This window comes from Loxodonta africana, chromosome 4 (genome assembly GCF_030014295.1).
Source record: "Loxodonta africana isolate mLoxAfr1 chromosome 4, mLoxAfr1.hap2, whole genome shotgun sequence".
NCBI classification, from domain to species: Eukaryota; Metazoa; Chordata; class Mammalia; order Proboscidea; family Elephantidae; genus Loxodonta; species Loxodonta africana.
The window spans coordinates 54,492,043-54,518,163 of record NC_087345.1 but is presented as its reverse complement, the minus strand read 5'-3'; the positions used below and the strand labels follow the sequence as shown (position 1 = coordinate 54,518,163).

At 38.4% G+C, this 26,121-nt stretch overlaps 1 protein-coding gene across 1 annotated transcript in view; it reads left to right on the top strand.

Annotated features, from left to right (window-relative positions):
• Positions 1-26,121, top strand: part of OTOGL (otogelin like) — a 191,098-nt gene that overhangs the window by 16,744 nt on the left and 148,233 nt on the right. The window contains exons 7-10 of the mRNA XM_064285124.1: positions 10,143-10,264; positions 18,706-18,911; positions 23,756-23,883; positions 24,251-24,357. Coding sequence (XP_064141194.1) covers positions 10,143-10,264; positions 18,706-18,911; positions 23,756-23,883; positions 24,251-24,357 — 563 coding nt within the window. The remainder of the gene's footprint in view (positions 1-10,142; positions 10,265-18,705; positions 18,912-23,755; positions 23,884-24,250; positions 24,358-26,121) is intronic.

Sequence of the window (26,121 nt, the reverse complement as noted above, 5' to 3'; positions counted from 1 at the left end):
CCTTGAATTCTGTTTTTAACAGCATTTTATTTTATTTTCAGAAATACCATATACTCACTTTTCTCTTTGAAGATATTATGGACTTTCAGAAGTTTCTTCAGCTTCCTATGTTTTTTCGACTCCTTTGATTTCCTTTCTTTTGTTAGTTTGCTTGGTGTTTGCCTTTTGTTACAGACTTTCCTCAAATGACTGATGATTCTTGAATGTTTGCTCACATTTGAGGTTTAGGCTCTAAAATCTGATTAAATTAAAAAAAAATCTGATTGGAAGCCCTAAATATATGATTGAGGCTTGTTAGTCTAATGGAAAATTAAGGAGGGAGCCACTGGCTTTATTAGTAAAGTCCCAAATATTTATATCTGTATTTTTTTTCTGTGGAGCCCTTTTGTTTCTCCAGAGAAGAATCTTTCGTTATCCTGTCTGTGGTCAGATGCTGCATACAGCAAACATTTTAGATATGCTCCTACCTCAAGATTTCAGACCTGCTATTCCCTTTATCTGGAAACTCTGGTGGTGTAGTGGTTAAGTGCTACGGTTGCTAACCAAAAGGCTGGCAGTTTGAATCCAGCAGGCGCTCCTTGGAAGCTCTATGAGGCAGTTCTACTCTGTCCTATAGGGTCTCTATGAGTAGGAATCAACTCGTTGGCTGTGGATTTGGTTTTTTTTTTTTTCTTTGGTTTATTCCATTTATCTGGAATGGTCTTCTCCCAGATATCTGTATGGCATGCTCTCTCATCTCCTTCATCTTTACTAAAATGTCATCTTCTGAGTGAGGTCTTTCTTAGCCATTCAGTCTAAAATTCTGTCCAACCTTTGACACATTCTGTATCCTTTTTACCTCCTAATGTTTCTTCATGGCTTTTATTATCATACAACATAGTGTATATTTTAGTTATATTAACTGTCTTTCTCTAATAGACTCTAAATTCAATAAGGGCAAGGATTTTTTGTTTCATTGATTTTAAATTTTTAGAATTTGGAGCAGTGTTTGATACATAAAAAGTGTCCAATAAATATTTGTTGATTAGACATTAAATGAATATACATTAAATTCTTGCAATATTAAAACTTGTTCTATAATTGGTGATTTTTCTTATCACTTTTATGCTTAGAAAATTCTTTCCCAGATAGTCATCTGTATCTTCTTTTAGTTATTTTATGGTTTCACAATTACATTTTACTTTTTGGTCCATCTGAAATTAAATTTGGTTTGTTATTGTTGTTGTTAGTTGCTGTCAAGTCAATCCCGACTCATGGCAACTCCCTGTGTACAGAGTAGAACAGCTCCGTAGGGTTTCCAAGGCTGTGTGACCTTTCTTCTGAGGTGCCTCTGGGTAGGTTCAAAATGCTAGCCTTTTGGCTAGTGGTCCAGCACTTAACCACCACCCAGGGACACCTAAATTTGGTTTAGGGTTTCAGAATCTAACATGCATTTTCTCTTTCTTTCTCTTCTCTCTTTCTGTTTTCTTTCTTTCTCTCTCTTTTTTAAAATTTTTTTTTTTTACCAGTAAACAAAGTTTTCCTTCAACTTTTTTTTTTTTTTAATTGAACTTTAGATGAAGGTTTACAGGACAAACTAATTTCTCATCAAACAGTACACACATTGTTGTATGACATTGGATAACAATCCCATGACATGTGAAGACTCTCCCTCCTCAACCCTGGGTTTTCTATTACCAGCTGTCCTGTTCCCTCCTAACTTCTAGTTCCTGCCCCAGGGCTGGTGTGCCCCTTTAGTCTTGTTCTATTCCATGGGACTGTTCAGTCTTTGGCTGAAGGGTGGACCTCAGGAGTGGCCTCATTACTGAGCTGAAAGCATGTCTGGGGGTCCATATTCTCAGGGTTTCTTCAGTCTCTGTCAGGCCAGCAAGTCTGGTTTTTCTTCTTGAGTTAGAATTTTGTTCTACATTTTCTCCAGCTTTGTCTGGGACCCTCTACTGTGATCCCTGTTAGAGCAGTCAGTGGTGGTAGCTGGGCACCATCTAATTTTACTGGGCTCAGTCTGGTGGAGGCCATGGTAGATGTGGACCATTAGTCCTTTGGACCAATCTTTCCCTTATGTCTTTAGTTTTATTCATTCTACCTCGCTCCCGAAGGGGTGAGACCAGTGAAGTATCCTAGATGGCCGCTCACAGGCTTTTAAGACCCCAAATGCCACTTACCAAAGTAGAATGTAGAACATATTGTTTATGAACACTGTTAAGCCAATTGAGCTATATGTTCCCTGAGACCGTGGTCCCCACAGCCCTCAGCCCAACAATTCGATCCCTCAGGGAGTTTGGATGTGTCTATGGAGCTACCATGGCCTTGCCTTGTACAGGTTGTGGTGGCTTCCCCAGTATTGTGTACTGTCTTACCCTTCACCGAAATTACCAATTATCTATTGTCTATTAAAGTGTTTTTCCATCCCCACCCCTCTCATCCCTCATAAACATCAAATATTGTTTCTTTTTGTGTGTAAACCTTTTCATGAGTTTTTACAGTAGTGGTCTCATACAATATTTGTCTTTTTGTGACTGACATATTTCATTCAGCATAATGTCCTTGAGATGCATCCATGTTATGAGATGCTTCATAGATTCATCGCTGTTCTTAGCATTGTGTAATACTCCATTGTGTGTATGTACCACAGTTTGTTTATCCATTCATCTGTTGATGGGCATCTAGGCTGTTTGCATCTTTTTGCTATTGTGAGCAATGCTGCACTGAACATGGTTGTACATGTATCTATTCGTGTGACTACTCTTATTTTTCTAGGATATATTCCTAGGAGTGGGATTGCTGGATCATATTGGTATTTCTATTTCTAGCTTTCTAAGGACGTGCCATATCGTTTTCAAAAAAAATTGTATCATTTTGCACTTCCACCAGCAGTGCATAAGAGTCCTGATCTCCCTGCAGCCTCTCCAACATTTGTTATTTTCTGTTTTATTGATTTGTGCCAGTAATGCTGGGGTGAGATGGTATCTCATTGTGATTTTGATTTGTATTTTTCTGATGACTAGAGATTATGAGCATTTCCTCATGTGTCTGTTGGCTGCTTGAATGTCTTCTTTGGTGAAGTGTCTGCTCATTTCTTGTGCTCATTTTTAATTGGATTATTTGTCTTTTTGTTGTAGAGGTGTTGGATTTTCTTGTAGATTTTAGAGGTTAGACATTTGTCTGATTTGTAATAGCCAATTTTTTTTTTTTTTTCCCCAGTCTGTGGGTTCTCTTTTTACTCTTTTGGTGAAGTCTTTTGATGAGCATAAGTGTTTAATTTGTAAAAGATCCCAGTTATCTAGCTTATCCTCTGGACCTTGTGTGTTGTTGGTTGTGATTTGTATCCCATTAGTGCTGTGTATTAGGGCCTCTAGTATTGATCCTATTTTTTCTTCTGTGAGCTTCATGGTTTTTGGCTTTATATTTAGGTCTTTGATTCACTTTGAGTTTGTTTTTGTATATCGTGTGAGGTGTGGGTCCTGTTTCATTTTTTTGCAGATGGACATCCAGTTTTGCCGGCACCATTTGTTAAAAAGATTGTTTTTCCCCATTTGATGGACTTTGGGCCCTTGTCAAAAATCAGGTGACCATAGGTGGATGGATTTCCATCTGGGTTCTCAATTCTGTTCTATTGGTCAATTTATCTGTCATTGTATCAGTACCAGGGTGTTTTTACTACTGTAGCTGTATAGTAGGTTCTGAGGTCAGATAGTGTGAGCATTCCTACTTTATTCTTCTTCTTCAATAGTGCTTTACTTATCCGGGGCTTCTTCCCTTTCCGTATAAAGTTAATGATTTTTTTTTTCCATCTATTTAAAGAATGTTGTTGGTATTTGGATCGGTATTGCATTGTATTTGTGAATCGGTTTGGGTAGAATTGTTATTTTCACAATGTGGAGTCTACCTATCCATAAGCATGGTATGTTTTTCTGTTTATGTAGAGCTCTTTTGGTTTCTTGCAGTAGTGTTTTATAGTTTTCTTTGTATCAGTCTTTTACATCCCTGGTTAGATTTATTCCCAAGTATTTTATTTTTTTAGGGGCTATTTTACATGGTATTGTTTTCTGGATTTCTTTTTTCATCATTCTCTTTATTGGTGTGTAGGAATCCAGCTTATTTTTGTATGTTTATCTTGTATCATGCAACTCTGCTGAATCTTATTAGTTCCAGTAGTTTTCTCATGGAAAACTACTGGATTTTCTAAGTATAGTATCATATCATTTACAAATAGGGAGAGTTTAACTTCTTTATTACCAATTTGGATGCCCTTTATTTCTGTTTCTTGCATTATTGCTCTAGCTAAGACTTCTAACACAAAGTTGAATAGGAGTGATGATAAAGGACATCCTTGTCTTGTTCCTGTTCTCAAGGGGAATATTTTCGGTGTCTCTCCGTGAGAATGATGTTGGCCATTGGTTTTGCATAGATGCCGTTTATTATCTTGAGAAATTTCCCTTCTATACCTATTTTATTGACGGTTTTTATGATGAATGGGTGTTGGACTTTGTCTTATGCCTTTCTACGTCGATTGAGATGATCGTTTGATTCTTTTCTTTCCTTTTATTTGTGCGGTGGATTACGTTGATTGGTTTTATAATGTAGAACCATCCTTGCATACTACTTGGTCATGGTGTATTATTTTTTTATATGATGCTGAAGTCTATTGGCTAGAATTTTGTTGAGAATTTTTGCATCTATATTCATAAGAGATATTGGTCTGTAATTTTCTTTTTTTGTGGTGTCTTTGCCTGGTTTTGGTATGAGGGTTATACTGGCTTCATAGAATGAATTCAGAAGTATCACTTCCTTTTCTGTGTTCTGAAATAGTTTGAGTAGTACTGGCATAAGCTCTTCTCTGAATGTTTGGTAGAATTTTCCAGTAAAGCCACCTGTGCCAGAGCTTTTTTTCATTGGGAGTTTTTTTTATTACGTTGTCAGTCTCTTCTCTTGTTATAGGTCTGTTCAGATTTTCAACATCATTTTGTATTAGTTTGGGTAGGTCATGTGTTTCTGGAAATTTGTCCATTTCCTCTAGGTTTTCAAATTTGTTGGAGTATAGTTTTTCATAATACTCTGTTATGATCCTTTTTATTTCAGTTGGGTCTGTTGTAATGTCGCCCATTTCATTCCTTATTTGGGTTATTTGGATTCTCTCCCATTTTTCTTTTGTCAATCTGGCCAGTGGTTTGTCGATTCTGTTGATCCTTTCAAAGAACCAACTTTTGGTTTTGTTGATTCTTTCTATGGTTTTTCTATTCTCTCTTTCATTTATTTCTGCTCTGATCCTTATTATTTCCTTTCTTCTGGTGACTGTGGGCTTCTTTTGCTGTTCTCTTTCTGTTTGTTCAAGTTGTGTAACTAATGTTTTGATTTTGTCCCTTTCTTTTTTTGCTGTGTGCATGTAGTGCTTTAAATTGACCTCTGAGGACTGCCTTTGCTGTGTCCCAAAGTGTTTTGGTGTGATGTGTTTTCATTCTCATTTGATTCTATGAACTTTTTGATTCCATCTTTGATTTCTTCTATTACTCAGTGGTTTTTAAGCAGGGTGTTATTCAGTTTCCATGTAACTGTTTTTTTTTTTTTTTTCCTTTTTCTTCCTGTTGTTAGTTTCCACTTTGATGGCATTGTGTTCAGAGAAGATAGTTTGTATTATCTCAGTGTTTTGGATTTTGTTGAGGGTTACTTTGCAGCCTAAGATGTGGTCTATTCTGGAGAACATGCCATGTTTGTTGTAAAAGAATGTATACTTTGTAGCTGTTGACTGGCGTGTTCTATATATGTCTATAAGATCAAGTTGGCTGATTGTGCTCCTTCGCTCTTCTGTATCTTTGTGGAGTTTCTTTCTAGATGTTCTGTCCTTTACTGAGAGTGGTGTGTTGAAGTCTTCTACTATTATTGTAGAACCGTCAGTTTCTGTTTTCAGTGCTATTAGAGTTTGTTTTATGTATTTTGGAACCCTATCATTGGGTGCGTCGATGTTTATCATGGTTAAGTCTTCATGGTGGATCACCTGTTTAATCATTATATAGTGCCCTTGTTTGTCTTTTATGGTGGATATTTTAAAAAAGTCTATCTTATCTGAGATTAGTATTGCCACTCCTGCCCTTTTTTGGTAGTGATTTGCTGGATATAGTTATTCTGCCCTTTGATTTTTAATATGTTTACATCTTTATTTCTAAGGTGTGTCTCTTGTAGACAGCATATTGATGGATCCTGTTTTTTAATCCATTCTGTCACTCTTTGTCTCTTTATGGGTGCATTTAGGCCATTTACATTGAGTGTAATTATTTATAGGTGTGTTTATTGCTGTCATTTCGTAGTGCTTTTTTCTGTGGTGCTAACATTTTCATTGTTTCTTTTACTCTCGTGTGCTGAGTTCCTTTTGTTTGTGGATTACTTTTTCATTTCTGTTGTTTTTATTGAGACTTTATGTTTTTCTTCTTTATTTCAATGAGTAGATTTGTTAACTTTCTTTGTGGTTACCTTGAAATTTACCCTTATCTTCCTAGGTTTGAACCAGTCTATTATTACTTGGTATCGCCTTGCCTTCCTCTCCATTAGAAAGTCCTATACCTATACTGTTTATTCCCTCTTTTATTGCTCTGACATTGTTGTCATTTACAGATTAACCTCTCTGATTCCCTGTTGCAGTCGTTTTGGTTTTGGATGTTCCTTGAGAGTTCATTTCCTAGGTTGGCATCTGGCTGGTACAGTCTTGCATCCTAGATTCAGGTTGTGGTCTGATGTTTGGTCTCACACTGAAGGACTTCCTTTAATAATTCTTATAAGTTTGGTTTGCTTTTTTCATATTCTCTTAATTTCTGTTTATCTGGAAATGTCCTAATTTCACTATCATATTTGAATGAAAGTTTTACAGGATATATTATTCTTGGTTGGCAATTTTTTTCTTTCAAGGTTTTATATATGTCATCCCATTGCCTTCTCGCCTGCATGGTTTCTGCCAGATAATCAGAGATTAGTTTTATTAACCCTTCTCTGTATGTGACTTTTTGTTTTTTTCGAGCTGTTCTCAGAATTTTTTCTTTGTCTTTGCTTTTAGTGAGTGTGATTATGCTATGCCTTGGTGTTTTTCTTTTGGGACCTATCCTACATGGAGTTCATTGAGCTCCTTGGCTGGTTAGCTTTTCATCATTCATGATATTAGGGAAGTTTTCTATCAGCAGTTCTTCAGTGATCATCTCTGTGTTTTTCGTTTTCTTTCTCTGTTCTGGAACTACAATCACTCACAAATTTTTGCTTTTGATTGTATCCCACATAATTCTCAGGGTTCTTTCATTTTTCCTCATTCTTTTTTTCTAATTTTTCCTTAAACAGAGTTGTATCCAAGTTTTTGTCTTCAATTTCACTGATTCTGTCTTCCAGTGTTTCAAACCTGCTCCTCAGCCCTTTTATGACACTGTTCATTTCTGCAATTTTCTTGGTTATCTTTTGTATTTCTAATTATCATTTTTGAATGATTTCTAGTTGTGAATTAATTTTGGCATTTTGTTCCTGTATTATTTTCCTGAATTGCTGGATTTTTTGTCTGTATTTTCCATGAATTTGTGTGCCTTTTCCATAAATCTGTCTATTGTCCCTCATTTTTGTCTGATTTTTGCTTCAACCTTTGGATTGCTCTGAAATTAGAGATTTGAATTCCCTATCAGGTAGTTCTAGTGCCTTTTCTTCTACTAGAAAGTCATCTGCTGTCTTATTTTGGATGCCTACTGGACCCATCCTGTCCTGTTTTTTAAATATGTTTTGATATTGTCTGCTGTCTTCGAGACATTCAGTAGTTATTTTCTTCATTTCTTGATTGTAGATTTGTTTGTTTTGTCCTGCTTTTTTGTTTTATTTAATTATGTCTGAGCAGGCAGGCTGTGCATTCTTTGTTGTTTGCTCATCTGTAGTCACAATACTTTTCACGTCCTTGTCCAATGGGCAAGGCCAGTCATTCAACTATGGTGCAGTAGGGAAGATCCAGCTGAAGGGAAGGAGCTGGAATGGGTTGTTTGTGGCACATACTAAGGCCAACAGGGAGGGCCAGGAATCAGTTCTGGGCAGGTGCCAGTAGGCTGTGCCTGTGCTGTTTGGGGTGTGATGCTCAGTGCATGGTGCAGGTAGGCAGGAAAGGGGGGAGGGAGTGTGATGTGTGGAGCTAATAGGGGTATGGGAAAGAAGAGAGAGAGGAGAGAGAAACAGAAGCCAAAAACATACAAGCAAATAAAGAAAACTAAAAGAGTGCTAAGGGAGCTTGCCATTGGAATGGATAGATGAGAAACTGAGAAATGGAGAAAAGCAAAAAGGAAAAAGAAAGAAAGAAGAAGAGAAAAGGAAAGAAAAAATAACTAGATAAAAAATTGGAAAAGAAAAGAAAAGCCCCCAGGAGTCCCAGAGTTCTACTGGTGGGGCTGCTAAGAGTGGGGAAGTGGGTCCCAGGCTGTGCAGTATAGCCTGGCCAGAGGGGGTATAGATGTCACACAGCACCAGGTATTCAGGAGAAAGGAAAAGAAGATAAGTGTAAAGAGGCAAGAACTGAGAAATGGTGAAAGACAAAAAGGGAAAAGAAGAAAAGAAAGAAAGGTGGGGGGAAAGAAATGCCCCCAGGGTTCCCACCTATGTGGCTGTGCAGATTGGGGGAGTGGCTCCTAAGCCGTGCAGTGCAGCCTGGCTAGAAGGGGCTCCTGAGCTGTGGAAAAAAAAAAGACAAATGAAGCAAAACAAGGGAAAAAGAGTCCCAGGGATCCCACCAGCATGGTGTCGTGGGCCAGGGTAATGGTTCTCCAGCTGAGTGTGGCTTCACAGCCTTTCAAGAAGAAGCAAAGATGGCACACGGAACCAGGTGTTCCAGAGAGAGGAGGAGGAGGTGGTAGGAGGCACAGAAGAAAACAAAAGAGACAGAAAGAACAAACAGCAGCTCAGGGGCCCGGTCAGTGTGGGCAGGGCAAATCCAAGCAGCTTGAGGCCAAAGAAGTTGCCTTCTAGCCAAGAGATTGCAGCTGGGGGATGGCAGAGGAGGCCGAAGAGGGAGAGGGAAGAAGGGGAGGAGATTAGGAAAGCACATATTGCTCATTACTGGGTGCTCTGTCCCCTGTTGGGAACTTTGTGAAGCTGCTTTCTCACACTCCTTGTCCGTGGATCTCAGACATGGATGGGGTAAATCCAAGTGTCACGGACAGTGTACTTCCAGGCCATCCAAGCCACTGCACCCAGCCAGGAAGCTCAGAGGTAGAGCAGCGGGGCAAGAATGCAGGGCGGGATAGCATGTATCGCTGGTTACTGGGTGCTCTGTCTCCTGCTGGCAGTTGCACGAAGCTGCTTTCCCGTACTCCCTGTCTGCCAATCCCTGACAGGAATCCAAAATGGCAGATCCGTGCTGTGTTAGCTGATGGGGCCTTCAGCATGTATCTCTCTCCTTGTTGTCTGTCCTCTGTCAGTTTCTTATTCCATTCGGTGCTTGGCCGAGTTCTTTATCTTTTCATTTGACACTTCAGGTTCCAGGAATGATGTTTGTCTCTGTTTTACTTAGTTTTTCGGGTCTTTGATGTGGAGGGATGGTGTGGTGCTTCTGTCTATGGTGCCATGTTGGCTGGAAGTCCCCCTTCAACTTTTAAGGAATAATCTCTCTTTCCCAACATGTCTGGACTATTTCATTGTTAGTAAGTTACAGTCACTTTTGCAACTTCCAAATATTGCTCTGTGCAGATCTCCATTTTAAGCTCTATTTCATGATTCTCTAACAGGTGAAAGATATGAATATTGAAATTACAAATATGTCTCTTTGTGGTCCTCCACAGTTTTATTATTAGATCTAATTATTTCAACTATATACCATATAGCTTTAATGTTAACATACAACATGTAGAGATATCAGTTAAAAAAAATGCTACATTAATTTGTGCTTTATGAAATCAATTCTGTTGTCCCATTTATGACCTAAGTATTTATTTTCTCTCAATCAGACTTACCATCTTTATCAGAGGATGTATTTATTCCTTTGGTTTTAAACGTTCCGTTGGTAATGTTAGTAAATCCTAAATGTAATTAGAGGTAATCTTGTAAAGCGTCATGGAACTAGTTACGTTATAGAACTGTGAGCATACATTGTAGTTTTATTAACTCAGATGAAGATATATATGCTTTTTTCCCCTCCCTTTAAGGTTCACAATAGCCCTAAATGCCTTGGTTCAGTGTATTCTTGTTATCGGTCAATCAGCTTATTCTTTTCAAACCAAGAGGAAATTCGAATTTATGGTCATGAAATAAAGAAGAATGGAATCAGGTAAGATCTGAAAATGATATAATGAAAAAAAAATTACAGGTTAATAGAATTTTCAAACATCTCACACTGGAAGTGAAATGTCAAGACTAGGAAGAAAGGATTTATTCTTCAACGTTAACCTTGAAGCTGTATCATATAGGGATCAGAATTTCAGTAGGCTCAGAGACCTACTAGGTGGCCAAATATCTAACCAGTTTAACCTCCCTAATGCTTATGTAGGATTAAATATGTTTACATAAGTAGAGATTGGCTTATCACATTTTTTTTCTAAGAGAAATTTGGGAGAAATTTTCATACTTAACCTCTTTGATTATTTTTGTTCTCTTCTCCCCTTCTCTTTCCTGTTCTCCCCTCCCTCCCACCTTTCCTCCCTCTGTTTCTTTTTCTTTCCTTAAACAGGAATGTAAAAGAAAACTAAATCTCTGGAAGTCCTTTCCAAATCTGTGCAAATGAGGTATGGGTGTCAGTTGAGATTTTTCATTATTGTTCTGAGAAGGACTCAAAGCCAATAAACATCTGGCCTTCTGAGCAGGATCAGAGAAAAGCCTGCTTTCCAGCTTCCTATCTCCCAAGAATATGACCTGAGAGTTTTGGGGTAGGGAATGCCTGCTTATTTGACAGAAGGCTTTGTATATGATAAACTAGGAATACTGTAGATCAGTTCACCTATCAGTCTAAGTATCTGTAGAGAGATACTCAATTTTAAATATTACCTGGCTGAGTTATGTTGGAAAAAGAAAATTCATTCAGAATTCACTTTCAAGTGTTTGAACCATAGGTATTCTTTCCAGTGAAAAGGGCTTAGCAAGATGGCCTTTTTTTTTTTTTTTATTAACTTTTATTGAGCTTCAAGTGAACGTTTACAAATCAAGTCAGACTGTCACATATAAGTTTATATACACTTTACTCCGTACTCCCACTTGCTGTCCCCCTAATGAGTCAGCCCTTCCAGTCTCTCCTTTCTTGACAATTTTGCCAGCTTCCAACTCTCTCTATCCTCCCATCTCCCCTCCAGACAGGAGATGCCAACACAGTCTCAAGTGTCCACCTGATATAAATAGCTCACTCTTCGTCAACATCTCTCCCCTACACACTGTCCAGTCCCTTTCATGTCTGATGAGTTGTCTCCTGGATGGTTCCTGTCCTGTGCCAACAGAAGGTTTGGGGACCATGACCGCCGGGATTCCTCTAGTCTCAGTCAGACCACTAAGTCTGGTCTTTTTACGCGAATTTGGGGTCTGCATCCCACTGATCTCCTGCTCCCTCAGGGGTTCTCTGTTGTGCTCCCTGTGAGGGCAGTCATCGGTTGTGGCCGGGCACCAACTAGTTCTTCTGGTCTCAGGATGATGTAGGTCTCTGGTTCATGTGGCCCTTTCTGTCTCTTGAAGATGGCCTTTTTTTTTTTTTTTCAACAAAGAGAAATTTATTTTCTTATAGTCTAGTAAGTTACAAGTCCAAACTCAGGGCGTCGGCTCCAGGGGAAGGCTTTCTCTCTCTGTCGGCTCTGGAGGAAGGTCCTTGTTCTCAATCTTCCCCTGGTCGAGGGGCTTCTCAGGCTCAGGGACCCCATGTCCAAAGGACATGCTCTGGTCCTGGTACTGCTTTCTTGGTGGTATGAGGTCCCCAACTCCGAAGATGGCCTTTTTTTTTTATCTCGGAGTGTATATTCCTCAGAGGCAGCAATTGGTAGTAGAAAGGGTTTTGGGTAAACACCAACAGAGCCAGGCACTTATCCAGGTTTTGTCATAGTCAGGAAACCAGAGCAATCCTTCTGCCTCTTGGGGACTTATTTTCTCAATCGACTGGACTCTACACTTACCATTTTCTTCTAAAAGAAAGCTTACCCATTTAAATAGGAAGATATGTATTTTAACATGTATTTCCTGGAGCTGAATTTAAATAGTAATTTAAGGGTCCTTAAAAAAAATTATTGTATTTTGTAAAACAGAAATGCCTTTCAAGTGTTTTTTTTTTTTTTTTTTTTAAGACTATTAACCCTTTGTAAAGTCAAGGCCATAATAATTTTTAACTCAGAGAAAGCATTTCTTTGAGGATTTCCAGATTTATGATGGAAAGAGGATGATTATTATTCAGCTGAGTTGCTTATACTAATTCTGTACCTGGCCTAGGGCCTAACTCATAGCAAGTGCTTAGAGAAATGTTTGCCAAAATGAAATCAAATGTGTGAGGCTCTGAACATCATGCTTTACCTCTCTGAACTTCAGTTCTTACCTGGTAAATGAGGGGTTTCTGGACATATAAACCCCCAGATACTTTTCAGCATTAATCTATGCTTTGATTTTTTCTTGTATTTTTAATATTTCATGCCTAGGTTACATGGAGTTTTTCTTAGACATATTAGAGATTACCCAGTTTTAAATATTATCATTCATCTCCACTAGCATCCTTCTATATCATAAACTTCAGGGTAATCACAGTTATTTACATTAAAAAAAATTATATGTTTAATCAAATTTACTGTGAAAGAGGCCAAATAACCAAACAAAAATCTACAACAGAAAAACTACACTTTTATACAATTAACATCCTATTACTATGAAATACCTTTATAAAACATGACTTCCTTTTTCTCTGCTAAAATCAAATATAGTTTTTATAAACTTTGAAACTCAAAACAAGTGATGTTTCTTTAATATTATTTCATATTGACTTTTACTATGAATTTCTCATATTTACGTTTTTTAATCACATTATGGCACTATTAAGCTAGAGTGTTCTTATTTATTCTCCAATTTAAACTTTTAACTTCTTTTCTATTTTTATAAATAATTTGCTACAAATAATTACCTATAAACATTTTTGTGCAGATACTTACAGGTATGTTGAGTTGTTTCTTTGGAGACTATCCCTCTATCTTAGTCATCTAGTGCTGCTATAGCAGAAACACTGCAAGTGGATGGTTTTAACAAAGAGAAGTTTATTCTCTCACCGTCCAGTAGGCTAGAAACCCAAATTCAGGGCGTCAGCTCCAGGGGAAGGCTTTCTCTGTTGGCTCTGAGGAAGGTCCTTGTGATGCATCAGTCTCCCCTTGGCCTGGGAGCATCTCAGTGCAGGAACCTCAGGTCTAAAGGATGCGCTGTGCTCCCGGCGCTGCTTTCTTTGTCGTATGAGGTTCCCTGCCTCTCTGCTTGCTTCTCTCTTTTATATCTCAAAAGAGATTGGCTTAAGACACTACCTAATCTTATAAACCTCATCAATATAGTTGCTGCTACTCCATCTTATTACATGATAGTGATAGGATTTACAACATATAGGAAAATCACATAAAATGGTGAATGATCACATAACACCGAGAATCATGGCCCAGCTAAGTTGACAGATATTTTGGGGGGACAGAATTTAATCCATGACAGCCTCTGTTGGAGAGTATGTTTAGTTTTATAGTTTTTGTTTCCTGTAGCTGTTTGCTTCCTGGAAAGGAATCTTCTGACTTGCAATTTTGAGAGCAGTGTATGAATATGCCTATTAACTTCCTAACTCACATTATAGTTTATAATTTTCATTTAGTGTGGCTGTTGTGTTAGGTGCCAAAGAGTCAGTTCTGACTCATAGTGACCCTATGTACAACAGAAGGAAACACTGCCCAGTCCTGCGCCATCATCACAATCTTTGCTGTGTTTGAGCCCGTTGTCGCAGCCACTGTGTCAGTTAAGGGCTAGCTTAAGAAAAATGAGTTTTTCACAGTTCGTGAATTATTATCACTTTCTCTCTCTCTCTCTCTCTTTTTGTTGTACTTTAGATGAAGGCTTACAGAGCAAATTAGTTTCTCGTTGAACAATTAATATACATATTGTTTTATGACATTCGTTGCCAACCCCACGAGATGTCAACACTGTCTGCTTCTTGACCTTGGGTTCCCCATTTCCAGCTTTCCTGTCCCCTCCTGCCTTCTCATCCTTGAGCCTGGGCTGGTGTGCCCATTTAGTCTCATTTTGTTTTATGGGCCTGTCTAATCATTGGCCAAAATTTTAACCTCAGGAGTGACTTCATTACTGAGCTAATAGGGTGTCTAGGGGCCATACTCTCACAGTTTCTCCAGTTTCTGTCAGTCCAGTAAGTCTGATCTTTTTTTTTTTTTTTTTTATAACTTTTATTAAGCTTCAAGTGAACGTTTACAAATCCAATCAGTCTGTCACATATAAGTTTACATACATCTCACTCCCTACTCCCACTTGCTCTCCTCCTCTTGAGTCAGCCCTTTCAGTCTCTCCTTTCTTGACAATTTTGCCGGCTTCCCTCTCTCTCTATCCTCCCATCCCCCCTCCAGACAAGAGTTGCCAACACAATCTCAAGTGTCCACCTGATATAATTAGCTCACTCTTCATCAGCGTCTCTCTCCCACCCGCTGACCAGTCCCTTTCATGTCTGATGAGTTGTCTTCAGGGATGGTTCCTGTCCTGTGCCAACAGAAGGTCTGGGGAGCATGGCCGCCGGGATTCCTCTAGTCTCAGTCAGACCATTAAGTTTGGTCTTTTTATGAGAATTTGGGGTCTGTATCCCACTGATCTCCTGCTCCCTCAGGGGTCCTCTGCTGTGCTCCCTGTCAGGGCAGTCATCGATTGTGGCCGGGCACCAACTAGTTCTTCTGGTCTCAGGATGATGTAGGTCTCTGGTTCATGTGGCCCTTTCTGTCTCTTGGGCTCTTAGTTGTCGTGTGGCCTTGGTGTTCTTCATTTTCCTTTGCTCCAGGTGGGTTGAGACCAATTGATGCATCTTAGATGGCCGCTTGTTAGCATTTAAGACCCCAGACGCCACATTTCAAAGTGGGATGCAGAATGATTTCATAATAGAATTATTTTGCCAATTAACTTAGAAGTCCCCACAAACCATGTTCCCCAGACCCCCGCGCTTGCTCCGCTGACCTTTGAAGCATTCATTTTATCCCGGAAACTTCTTTGCTTTTGGTCCAGTCCAATTGAGCTGACCTTCCATGTATTGAGTGTTGTCTTTCCCTTCACCTAAAGCAGTTCTTATCTACTGATTAATCAATAAAAAACCCTCTCCCACCCTCCCTCCCTCCCCGCCTGGTAACCACAAAAGTATGTGTTCTTCTCAGGTTTACTATTTCTCAAGATTTTATAAAAGTGGTCTTATACAATATTTGTCCTTTTGCCTCTGACTAATTTCGCTCAACATAATGCCTTCCAGGTTCCTCCATGTTATGAAATGTTTCAGAGATTCGTCACTGTTCTTTATCGATGCGTAGTATTCCATTGTGTGATATACCACAATTTATTTAACCATTCATCCGTTGATGGACACCTTGGTTGCTTCCAACTTTTTGCTATTGTAAACAGAGCTGCAATAAACATGGGTGTGCATATATCTGTTTGTATGAAGGCTCTTGTATCTCTAGGGTATATTCCCAGGAGTGGGATTTCTGGGTTGTATGGTAGTTCTATTTCTAACTGTTTAAGATAACGCCAGATAGATTTCCAAAGTGGTTGTACCATTTGACATTCCCACCAGCAGTGTATAAGAGTTCCAATCTCTCCGCAGCCTCTCCAACATTTATTATTTTGTGTTTTTTCGATTAATGCCAGCCTTGCTGGTGTGAGATGAAAGCTCATCGTAGTTTTAATTTGCATTTCTCTAATGGCTAATGATCGAGAGCATTTTCTCATGTATCTGTTAGCTGCCTGAATATCTTCTTTAGTGAAATGTGTGTTCATATCCTTTGCCCACTTCTTGATTGGGTTGTTTGTCTTTTTGTGGTTGAGTTTTGACAGAATCATGTAGATTTTTAGAGATCAGGCGCTGGTCTGAGATGTCATAGCTGAAAATTCTTTCCCAATCTGTAGGTGGTCTTTTTACTCTTTTGGTGAAGTCTTTAGATGAGCATAGGTGTTTGATTTTTAGGAGCTCCCAGTTATCGGGTTTCTCTTCATCATTTTTGGTAATGTTTTGTATTCTGTTTATACCTTGTATTAGGGCTCCTAGGGTTGTCCCAATTTTTTCTTCCATGATCTTTATCGTTTTAGTCTTTATGTTTAGGTCTTTGATCCACTTGGAGTTAGTTTTTGTGCATGGTGTGAGGTATGGGTCCTGTTTCATTTTTTTGCAAATGGATATCCAGTTATGCCAGCACCATTTGTTAAAAAGGCTATCTTTTCCCCAATTAATTGACACTGGTCCTTTGTCAAATATCAGCTGCTCATACGTGGATGGATCTATGTCTGGGTTCTCAATTCTGTTCCATTGGTCTATGTGCCTGTTGTTGTACCAGTAGCAGGCTGTTTTGACTACTGTGGCTGTATAATAGGTTCTGAAGTCAGGTAAAGTGAGGCCTCCCACTTTCTTCTTCTTTTTCAGTAGTGCTTTGCTTATCTGGGGCTTCTTTCCCTTCCATATGAAATTGGTGATTTGTTTCTCTATCCCCTTAAAATATGACATTGGAATTTGGATCGGAAGTGCGTTAAATGTATAGATGGCTTTTGGTAGAATAGACATTTTTACTATGTTAAGTCTTCCTATCCATGAGCAGGGTATGTTTTTCCACTTAAGTATGTCCTTTTGAATTTCTTGTAGTAGAGCTTTGTAGTTTTCTTTGTATAGGTCTTTTACATCCTTGGTAAGATTTATTCCTAAGTATCTTATCTTCTTGGGGGCTACTGTGAATGGTATTGATTTGGTTATTTCCTCTTCGGTGTTCTTTTTGTTGATGTAGAGGAATCCAAGTGATTTTTGTATGTTTATTTTAGAACCTTAGACTCTGCCAAACTCTTCTATTAGTTTCAGTAGTTTTCTGCAGGATTCCTTAGGGTTTTCTGTGTATATAATCATGTCATCTGCAAATAGTGATAACTTTACTTCTTCCTTGCCAATCCGGATACCTTTTATTTCTTTGTCTAGCCTAATTGCCCTGGCTAGGACTTCCAGCACGATGTTGAATAAGAGTGGTGATAAAGGGCATCCTTGTCTGGTTCCCGTTCTCAAGGGAAATGCTTTCAGGTTCTCTCCATTTAGAGTGATATTGGCTGTTGGCTTTGCATAGATGCCCTTTATTATGTTGAGGAATTTTCCTTCAATTCCTATTTTGGTAAGAGTTTTTATCATAAATGGGTGTTGGACTTTGTCAAATGCCTTTTCTGCATCAATTGATAAGATCATGTGGTTTTTGTCTTTTGTTTTATTTTTTTTTTCTTTTTGTGAGTTAGAATTTTGTTCTACGTCTTTTTCCAGCTCTGCCCGAGGCCCTCTATTGTGATCCCTGTCAGAGCAGTCAGTGGTGGTAACCAGGCACCATCTAGTTGTGCTGGACACAGCCTGGTGGAAGCTGTGGCCCATTAGTTGTGGCCCATTAGTCCTTTGGACTAATCTTTCTCTTGTGTCATTGGTTTTCTTCATTCTCCCTTGCTCCAGATGGGGTGAGACCAGTGGAGTATATTAGATGGCCACTCACATATTACTTTCTCTTTTCTATAATATTCATGAATGGAAGGAGAGCAGTATTGTTTCAAAAGTATTCTAGGTGATTTATTTGCTTTTAAAATGTCTAATTGTTTAGTTTTCTTCAGTATCCTTATGTCCCCCACTTCCTTTGTATATGCACATGCTTGGAAAGGATGGGAAGACTAGAGGCTGAATCAGGAGTTTGAATATTCTGTGACCCTTGTTTAAATAGGCCAACTGTATCCAATTTAAAAATTATGAATATAGCCGCTATTGGATATTGTATGACAAAGTACATTATATTCTTAATAATGTCCATTATACTTTACAACATTGAATAAATGTAAATTATAATGAATAATTCCTGAACATTTTCTTTTGGGAAACAATGATTTACAGTATACTAATTTAAAAAAAAAAAAAAAAAAGGTAACATTTTGGAGATACAGAAGTTGCTCTTTCCTTACAGCCAAGTTTAAAATAAGATTAAATAAAGTCAGATCTTGAGCAGTGTAGCAGTGTACTTACACATTCTGACCATTGTTTGTCCTTATTTGAAAATTGTTGAGCAGTGCTTTTGGATTTTAACTCTCTAGATAAAGAATTGCCACTCAGTATGAGTCAGAATCGACTCGATGGCAATGGATTTGGTTTTTGGTTTAGATATAGGGTAATACTTTTCAGTCCTCATTATTCTAAAAAAAAAAAAATTTTTTTTTTTTTTTTAGACAGGGTTATTTTCCAGGTTTCAACAATCACTGATATTTAGCTGCTGTGCATATTTGGTTAGTTGTAAGAAGCATCCAGTTTTAACTGTAAAACCTAAATCAGGCATCATATTTGTTGTCTTTTTTTTTTTTACTTCAGTGTTGAAGTTTTCAAAAGCATCGTCATTTCCTATAGATTTGTTGCTTAGGAAATCCATGAATTTGAGGAATAATTCTCCTTTATTCAATGATCTCAATTGTTTTTGAAAAAAATTGATCCTTCATCATAATTCTTAGATTTCCTTTGTTCCATTCTTCAAGGCTAACATTACCTCAGACAATTGGACAGGCGTTCATAGAGAAACTAGCAGACTACATTCTGGTGAAAACAACATTTGGTTTTTCCTTGGCTTGGGATGGAATATCTGGAATTTACCTCAAACTGTCTGAGGAGCATAAAGGGAAATCATGTGGCCTATGTGGAAACTACAATGGCATTCCATCTGACGATTTCATAATTCAGCAAGGTAAGTAAGTGGAGCAGAAGTGTGTTGGCACTTTTTAAGTCTTCTTTCATGGCTCAAGCTCTTTGCACCCAGAAGACTTGTCCTCAGTTGGGTAAACTTAGTGGCCATCACTTGCCTGCTTTAGTGATTTTAAGCCTAGTATAAACAGGAAAACATTTTTATGTCATTTTTGAGAACCACAAGTGTAAAAATGTCATGAGGGCAGTATCTGACCTCCTCTAACTTCACAAGGGGGAAGGAGAATCAAGATCAACAGCCCAAGGCTATGAGGCAGAGTCAGACGTGCCTCCTTTCTCTGCCGTATTTACCAAATTCTGACACCAACCATCTCTCCTGCCGCACTTTGTACTTCTCTGCTGGGTTCGATGATTCATTGCAACGGCTACACAGAACTCACAGACCATACTCACAATTATGAGGCTTATTAGGGAAGTAGCAGGTTACAATTCAGGCTCAGGAACACTCAAGTATGCAGTTCTTCCATTAGGACAGCCTCTTTCCAGCCATGCTTGCAGGAACACCTCTCTCTGGCCCTAGGCCGCTGCCCAAAGGCACTTAGCTGTCTCTCTCTGTGGGCCAGGAAACCCACTGCACCATCTCTTGTGGGTCTCTCCTGATGGTCTCTACTTCCCTGGTGGTTGTGGGCTCTTCTCTCTCCTACCTCTGGGATGGCTCACCTCAAGCCTATCAAGATGGCAAAAACTGACTAATCCCTTTGGTGGGCCACAATTATCCTGTTGCGTAACCACTGCTGTCAAGTCGGTTCCAACTCATAGCGACACTATACAACAGAGTAGAGCTACTCCCATAGAGTTTCTAAGGACTGCCTGGCAGATTCGAACTGCTAAATGTTAGCAGCCGTAGCATTTAACCACTACACTACCAGAGTTTCCACCCTGTTGCATAGCTTCGCCCAATCACTTGGGTGGGAGTGACAAGACTATGGCTAGGAAGGCTACACAAAAGTGATCTGTCACACCTCAACAAGCTAGTTTACATTTATTAAATTAAGATAGAGGATTCACTTAAAAACAAATATTAATTGAGCATTTACTACATGCCAGGCACTGTTGTAAGAACATGGGATACATCAGTATACAAAATAAAGACCCCTGCCCTCAAGGAGCTTACCTTCTAGTTATTCAAACCCATTTGGAGGCAAATGTGTCTCCTGTAGGATGAAAGTTGTTTTGCATCTAGTCTTAATAAGTATAAATTAAATGACTGGAAAAGAAAAGTTTTATAAATTAATGAAATGTGAGCAAGATTATACAAATAGAATATTAACTTGGGAATTTTTTTATGGTGTGTAACCTTGATAAAATACAGGGTCAGCTAAAAAGAAGTGGACCTCCGTGAGATGCATTGACACAGTGGCTGCAAGAACAGGCTCAAGCATAACAATGATCATGAGGATGGTGCAGGACCTGGTTGTGCTTCATTCTGTTGTACATGGGGTCACTATGAGTCAGAAGTGACTTGATGGTACCTAACAACATTGATGACTCTAGCTATTCGTTTTAAGTCATGAATAGTTAACGGATTATAAGTGGGGGACACTGGCAGGAGGCAAGTGAGTAAGGCAAGAAGTATGTGACAGGAGTCTAAAGAGAGATTTCAGCTTCTTCAAAATCTTATTGGGTACACAAGGCTAGATGGAATAGTAAATAATCCTAATTTACAACAACTTCTACAGATGTGACCAGAAACTGCCCTCGATGTTCTCCCATACTGCAGTCATGCAAGAAAACATCTACAGAAAAGCTGTATTACCTTTAAGACGCCTAGTATTTTCTTGAAACTTATCCTGTATTATGCAGATTAGATAGATCTTGGAGGCAGTTAGACAGTTTGATTGAATGCCATTGGATGCATCATTTCTTACTAGTGATTACAATTGCGTTTCTCTGTGCAACTTTCTCATTCTTTAGGGATGACTTCACAAAGAAATGAGGCTTTTCAGAATTTCTGTGAATATAGGAAGATTTTAATTTGTGTTCTGGTTGAGAATTCCAGTTCCATAATTCATATTGACACCTAGCTGCACACCAACGTACGAGTCCTGGTTTACTCTTGTTCTCCCAGCATAATTATTAGTACTACTTCCCTTTTACTCTGAAAAGTGTCCCAATATGGACAATGAATTACTGCACTTACAGCATGTTTTATAAAACAAAGCTGTTGTTATCAAGTCCATTCTGACTCATAGTGACCCTATATGATAGAGTAAAACTGCTCCATAGGGTTTCCAAGGAGTGGCTGGTGGACTCGAACGGCTCACTTCGTAGTTAGCAGCTGAGCTCTTACATTCTAATTTTAGTTTAGTAGAATCCAGATAGCTAATTGATATGGAGTTAAGTTCTTGTAATTAACAACTTTTGTCACTCTTATTCATACAACATAGTAAAAAATAGCTAAATATGTGGTTCAAAAGCTGCAGTTAATATGAACTCCAAGGGATTGCCACTGTTGTTTAGTAACACTAAAATTTGGGCAAAAATACTGAAATAAGTGGACCTTTAGGAAGTATTATTGGTTCTACAGGCATTTAAAAAATGACAATTTTTAAAATAGAATGCGATTAGTAAATTTACTCTAAAAGTACTTTTAAATAAGTATATTAGACCCAGGACTGGTTCACTGTGTAACATTTTCAGTCTTGTCTGAGATGATGAAATAAGTGGGCCAAACATGTTCGAAAGCTATAGGATGCTAATAGTCTGTTTGATGAATATTGTGAACTTTTCTGTACTTATTCATTCACTTATTTAACAAATGCATTTTGAGCACCAGCTAGATGCCAGGCTCTAAACTAGGGATCGAGCAATAGAAGAACTTAGACAAGCTCCCTCCTTCTATATAGTATATATTATAGTGAAGGACAAAATAAAGAGGCAAACAAACTGAAATAAAATTTTAGTGGGCAATAACAGCCATTAAAAAAGCAAAGTGCGGAAAGAGTGATAAAGCAGCGTGTGGTCAGTGGTAGTTTAGATTCTGCGGCAGAGAAGGCCCCTCTAAGGAGGTCACACTGAACAGAGGCCTAAATGGAATGAGGAAAGGAGCTGTGGGAAGATTTGAGGGGTGTTTTTGAAGTAGGAGGAGCAAGTGCAAATGCCCTGAGGTAGGAATGAGCTTGGAATCCTTGGGTGGTGCAAACCATGAACTCAGATGCAAAATGAAAGTTTGGAAGTTTGAGTCCACCCAGAGTTGCCTCAGAAGAAAGACCTGGCATTCTGTTTCCAAAAAATTGGCCATTGAAAACCCTATGGAGCACAATTCTATTCTGACACACGTGGACTGACCATGAATTGGGGATGAGTTGACAGCAGCTGATTTAAGAATGAACTTGGGTATTTGAAGAACAGCATAAAGCCAGGATGACTGGAGCAGACTGAACAAGAACAGGAGTAAAAGATGGTGGGGGTGTACAGGGGCCAGAATCTTTCCAACTATAGTAAGGTTTGGGATTTTACACTAAGAGAGAAAAGCACAATCTTCCCAGTGATTGGTGGTAGTATTCAGATGTTATCTTCCCATGTTAAAGACGCCGAGAGAGTATGGTGAAACCTTTGGCGTGAGAAGAGAGCCAGGCCATACATAGGTGGAGTGAAGACATTTGATTCTAGTGGTGCCATAGGTTATCATCACTGATAGACTTTATGGTTATGTAAATCTGGGTGGTGGAGAATCTGAAGCGCAAATCAGAAGACTAACTGACTTAGAATTTTGAGATGTCATCTTGTTTGGTTCCGCCAAGTCATTGAGATTTGAGATTCAGCCTTTGTTTTAATCTGGGGCAGGATTAATTTCCATGTCAGACCCTGAACTCGTTCTGAGAGGCCAGCTGCTAGACAATTTAAACTTGGTATGGGGCCAAGAGTCCAGAGAGCTCACTGCCAACTGCCTGTTGTTGCCCACACATTAGCACTGAATAATCCTGGGATAAGCTTCATGATTCTTAATACTGAGCTCTATCCTCAGCATATTTTGAAAAACCATTCATCATATTGTGATGAAATGGATTGACTTCTTAGTTTTCTCTTCTCTAGGTATCTTTTCCAGTTTTTAATCATCTGTGTGACTGTCCTTTGAAATCTCTTCAAGGGCTCAACAAAGATAGCTTTTATTGTGGAAAAAAACAAACCAAGCCCGTTGCCATCGAGTCGGTTCTGACTCATAATGACCTTATAGGACACAGTAGAACTGCCCCATAGGGTTTCCAAGGAGCAGCCGGTGGATTCGAACTGCCATCCTTTTAGTTAGCAGCTGAACGCTTAACCACTTTGCCACCAGGGCTCCTTTTATTATAGAAAAAAACATAAAATTTTTTTTTTATTGTTGTTACAGAGGACCCCAAAAATGGAGCTGGGATTTTAGTAAATTTCTGGCTAATGTCCAGTATAATGAGAGGGCTGCTTCAGAAATCTCACACCAAATTTTTACTTATGTCTCTTGGTTTTATGTTTATTTTTCCTCCTCTCTCCAACACAAGTTCTGTGTTGGCTAACTTGGACTTTACCTGCGTGTATGTTGTATCTCGACTCAACGGCAGTGGGTTTTTTGGGTATGTTGTATCTGCTCACTTTCAGTCCTTCCCCATCTTGTTTCATTGCAGTTTACTTTTTCTCTCCAATTGTGTGAATTTTATTTGGTACTTACACTTTGTTCAATTTATTTTTTTATATCGAAGGAATGTTATAGTCTATTTTTTTATTGGTTAATTATAAAGTTACTCAGGTTCTCTTACAGAAGGTTTATGCTAAAGACCTGTGTCTATGTTTGTAGAAATTATACTCTTACACTTATTATTATTTTTGTGTGTGTGTGTTTGTGTGAAATAGAGGACTATACAGAAGACGTTGCTATGTTTGCAAATAGTTGGATGGTGCAAACTCCAGAAGACGTCAAATGTGTACCCACACCTTCAGATTTTCCAAGTCCATGCTCAAGTGGAATGCCAGCATTTGAGGTAAATTTGGTGTAAAAAAAATTGGGCATATTGAGCATAACACAAACATATATACTATTTGTGTAGTTATCATTAAGCATTTTTAGTGCAAGCTCAACATAATTCCAAACTATTACATCAAAGAAATGTAATTGCAGCAGAGTCTAACCTTATGATTATTACAGAAATAGTAAATGTAATGAGTTCATAAATGTAGTACTCATTATGAAAATATATAGTTGGAAAGTGTTAGTTAAAATTTATAAGAGTAAATTGCCCTGTCTTTTGTGGTAAGAACTAAGTGGATTGCAAATAAACCAGTAAGGAAAATGAAAGTACACACATATCATTAAATATGCTCTGGTGACTGGCGTCTTTTTCTGCACAGGCCATCTTCTTCAAGTGTCAGATACTGTTGCAGTTTCCTTTTCTCAGCTGCCATGAATATATTGATCCCTATTTATATATTGCCAGCTGTGTTAATGACCTTTGCAAGTAAGTGAAATGATTAGCATTTGCAGTAAAGTTTTTTTTATCCAAAAAAAGAAGGACAAAAGACACTTCCATAACTTAGGCATGTTCTGACAGGTCACAGAATATAATGGGAAATGAAAACAGAAGATATAGTACCAGCTCTTGAAAGCTTACTTACTATATAAAAGGCACTGTGCTAGGTGTGTGGAAGAAGGATGCAGCAGTCTAATTCCGTAAATATTTCAATCTTGGAAAATCTTGGAAACCCTATGGGGCAGTTCTACTCTGTCCTGTATGGTCACTACGAGTGGACATTGACTCAATGGCTATGGGTTTTTGATTTGGGTACTAGGTGTTTTACATAAGTAGTATGGTGTTTACGTAAGTAGTATGAACAGAATCCCTCAGATCTTAACCATTTTTGTGCCTCTGACACCTCTGGGAGCCTAGAGATGTCTATAGACCCTTTTCTCAGAATAAGCCTTTGAAATGCACAAGAGGAAATGCATAAAATTACAAAAGAAACCAGCTATATTAAGAGATTTATAAAAATAGTAATAGAAACGAATTTTTGATATATGTACATTTTTATATGTATTTAAATTATAGTAACTACTGCAATTTGACATTGTTAAGCATAAACAATATTTTGGGATATTTGGAGGTATTTGCAACAATTGCAATGAGATACGAAAATTATGATTTCTCTTGATGACAAAGTCATAAATACTGCTAATAAAACTCATGTGTTCCTTATGGACATAACTGAAGGAAATGGTAAATTTCAGTTGGAGATTAGTGAAAATAAAGATGTAATATTTTGCTCATCCGATATCACAGATAGCTGTTTTCTATCAACAGCTCTCTTAGGCATCTGTGGACACCAGGTCAACAGTACCTAGAATAGGTGGTTGTCTAGGGAAAAAAAATTCAATGAGACTCTGCATAACCAAAGTGAAATTCATTTTAGTATTTTATTTTTATTTTAAATCTACCAAATCAATGTGATTAGCCATCTTAGATGTTCAAGAATACCTAAAGAATTTTAACATATCTGCATTTTTCAAGAATCCCGAGAAGTACTAATGATATATGGAAACTATTTTACGAAAGACCAGACTAGGTTTTGGTTGAGTAAAACCACTTAAATGGTGCCTCGGGTACCTGTTAAGAGGTTTAAGCTTATCAAATGTAGGCCCCTGGGTGGCACAAATGGTTTCCTTTCAACTACTAACCTAAAGGTTGGCAATTCAAACCCACTCAGTAGTCCAGTGGAAAAAAGTCCTGATGATCCGCTTCCATGAAGATTAGAGCCAAGAAAACCCTATGCAGCAGTTTTTTGTTTTTAATAACATTTGGGGTCACCATGAATCAGAATCTACTGGGTGGTGAAAGGTTTGGTTTGGTTTTAGTAGTAGGGTAGACCATGGTCCTTATTTAATAATGAATATGGAATTAAAAATTGTGCTTACTCCACAGTGGCTCCTAGTTGGACCATTTTCCAGTAGTTTTATTTCTTGTCTTATTATCAACTTTAGCACCTATTTCCCCCGTAGGCTGAGATGAAGTATCATTTGATATGCTCAGGCAAGTCATCCTCTGTTCATTAGAACATTGTTTGGCTGCTTTAACAGCCAAAGCAACAGTGGCTTAAATGAAACTGAACATTTATATTTCTCTCATGTAAAGTCCAAACTGGCAGGTGGTCTTGGGTTGGTACCCTGCCTCTGTTTCATAAATTTTGCAATGACTCATCTATCTTGTTGCTACACCATACCCAGGACC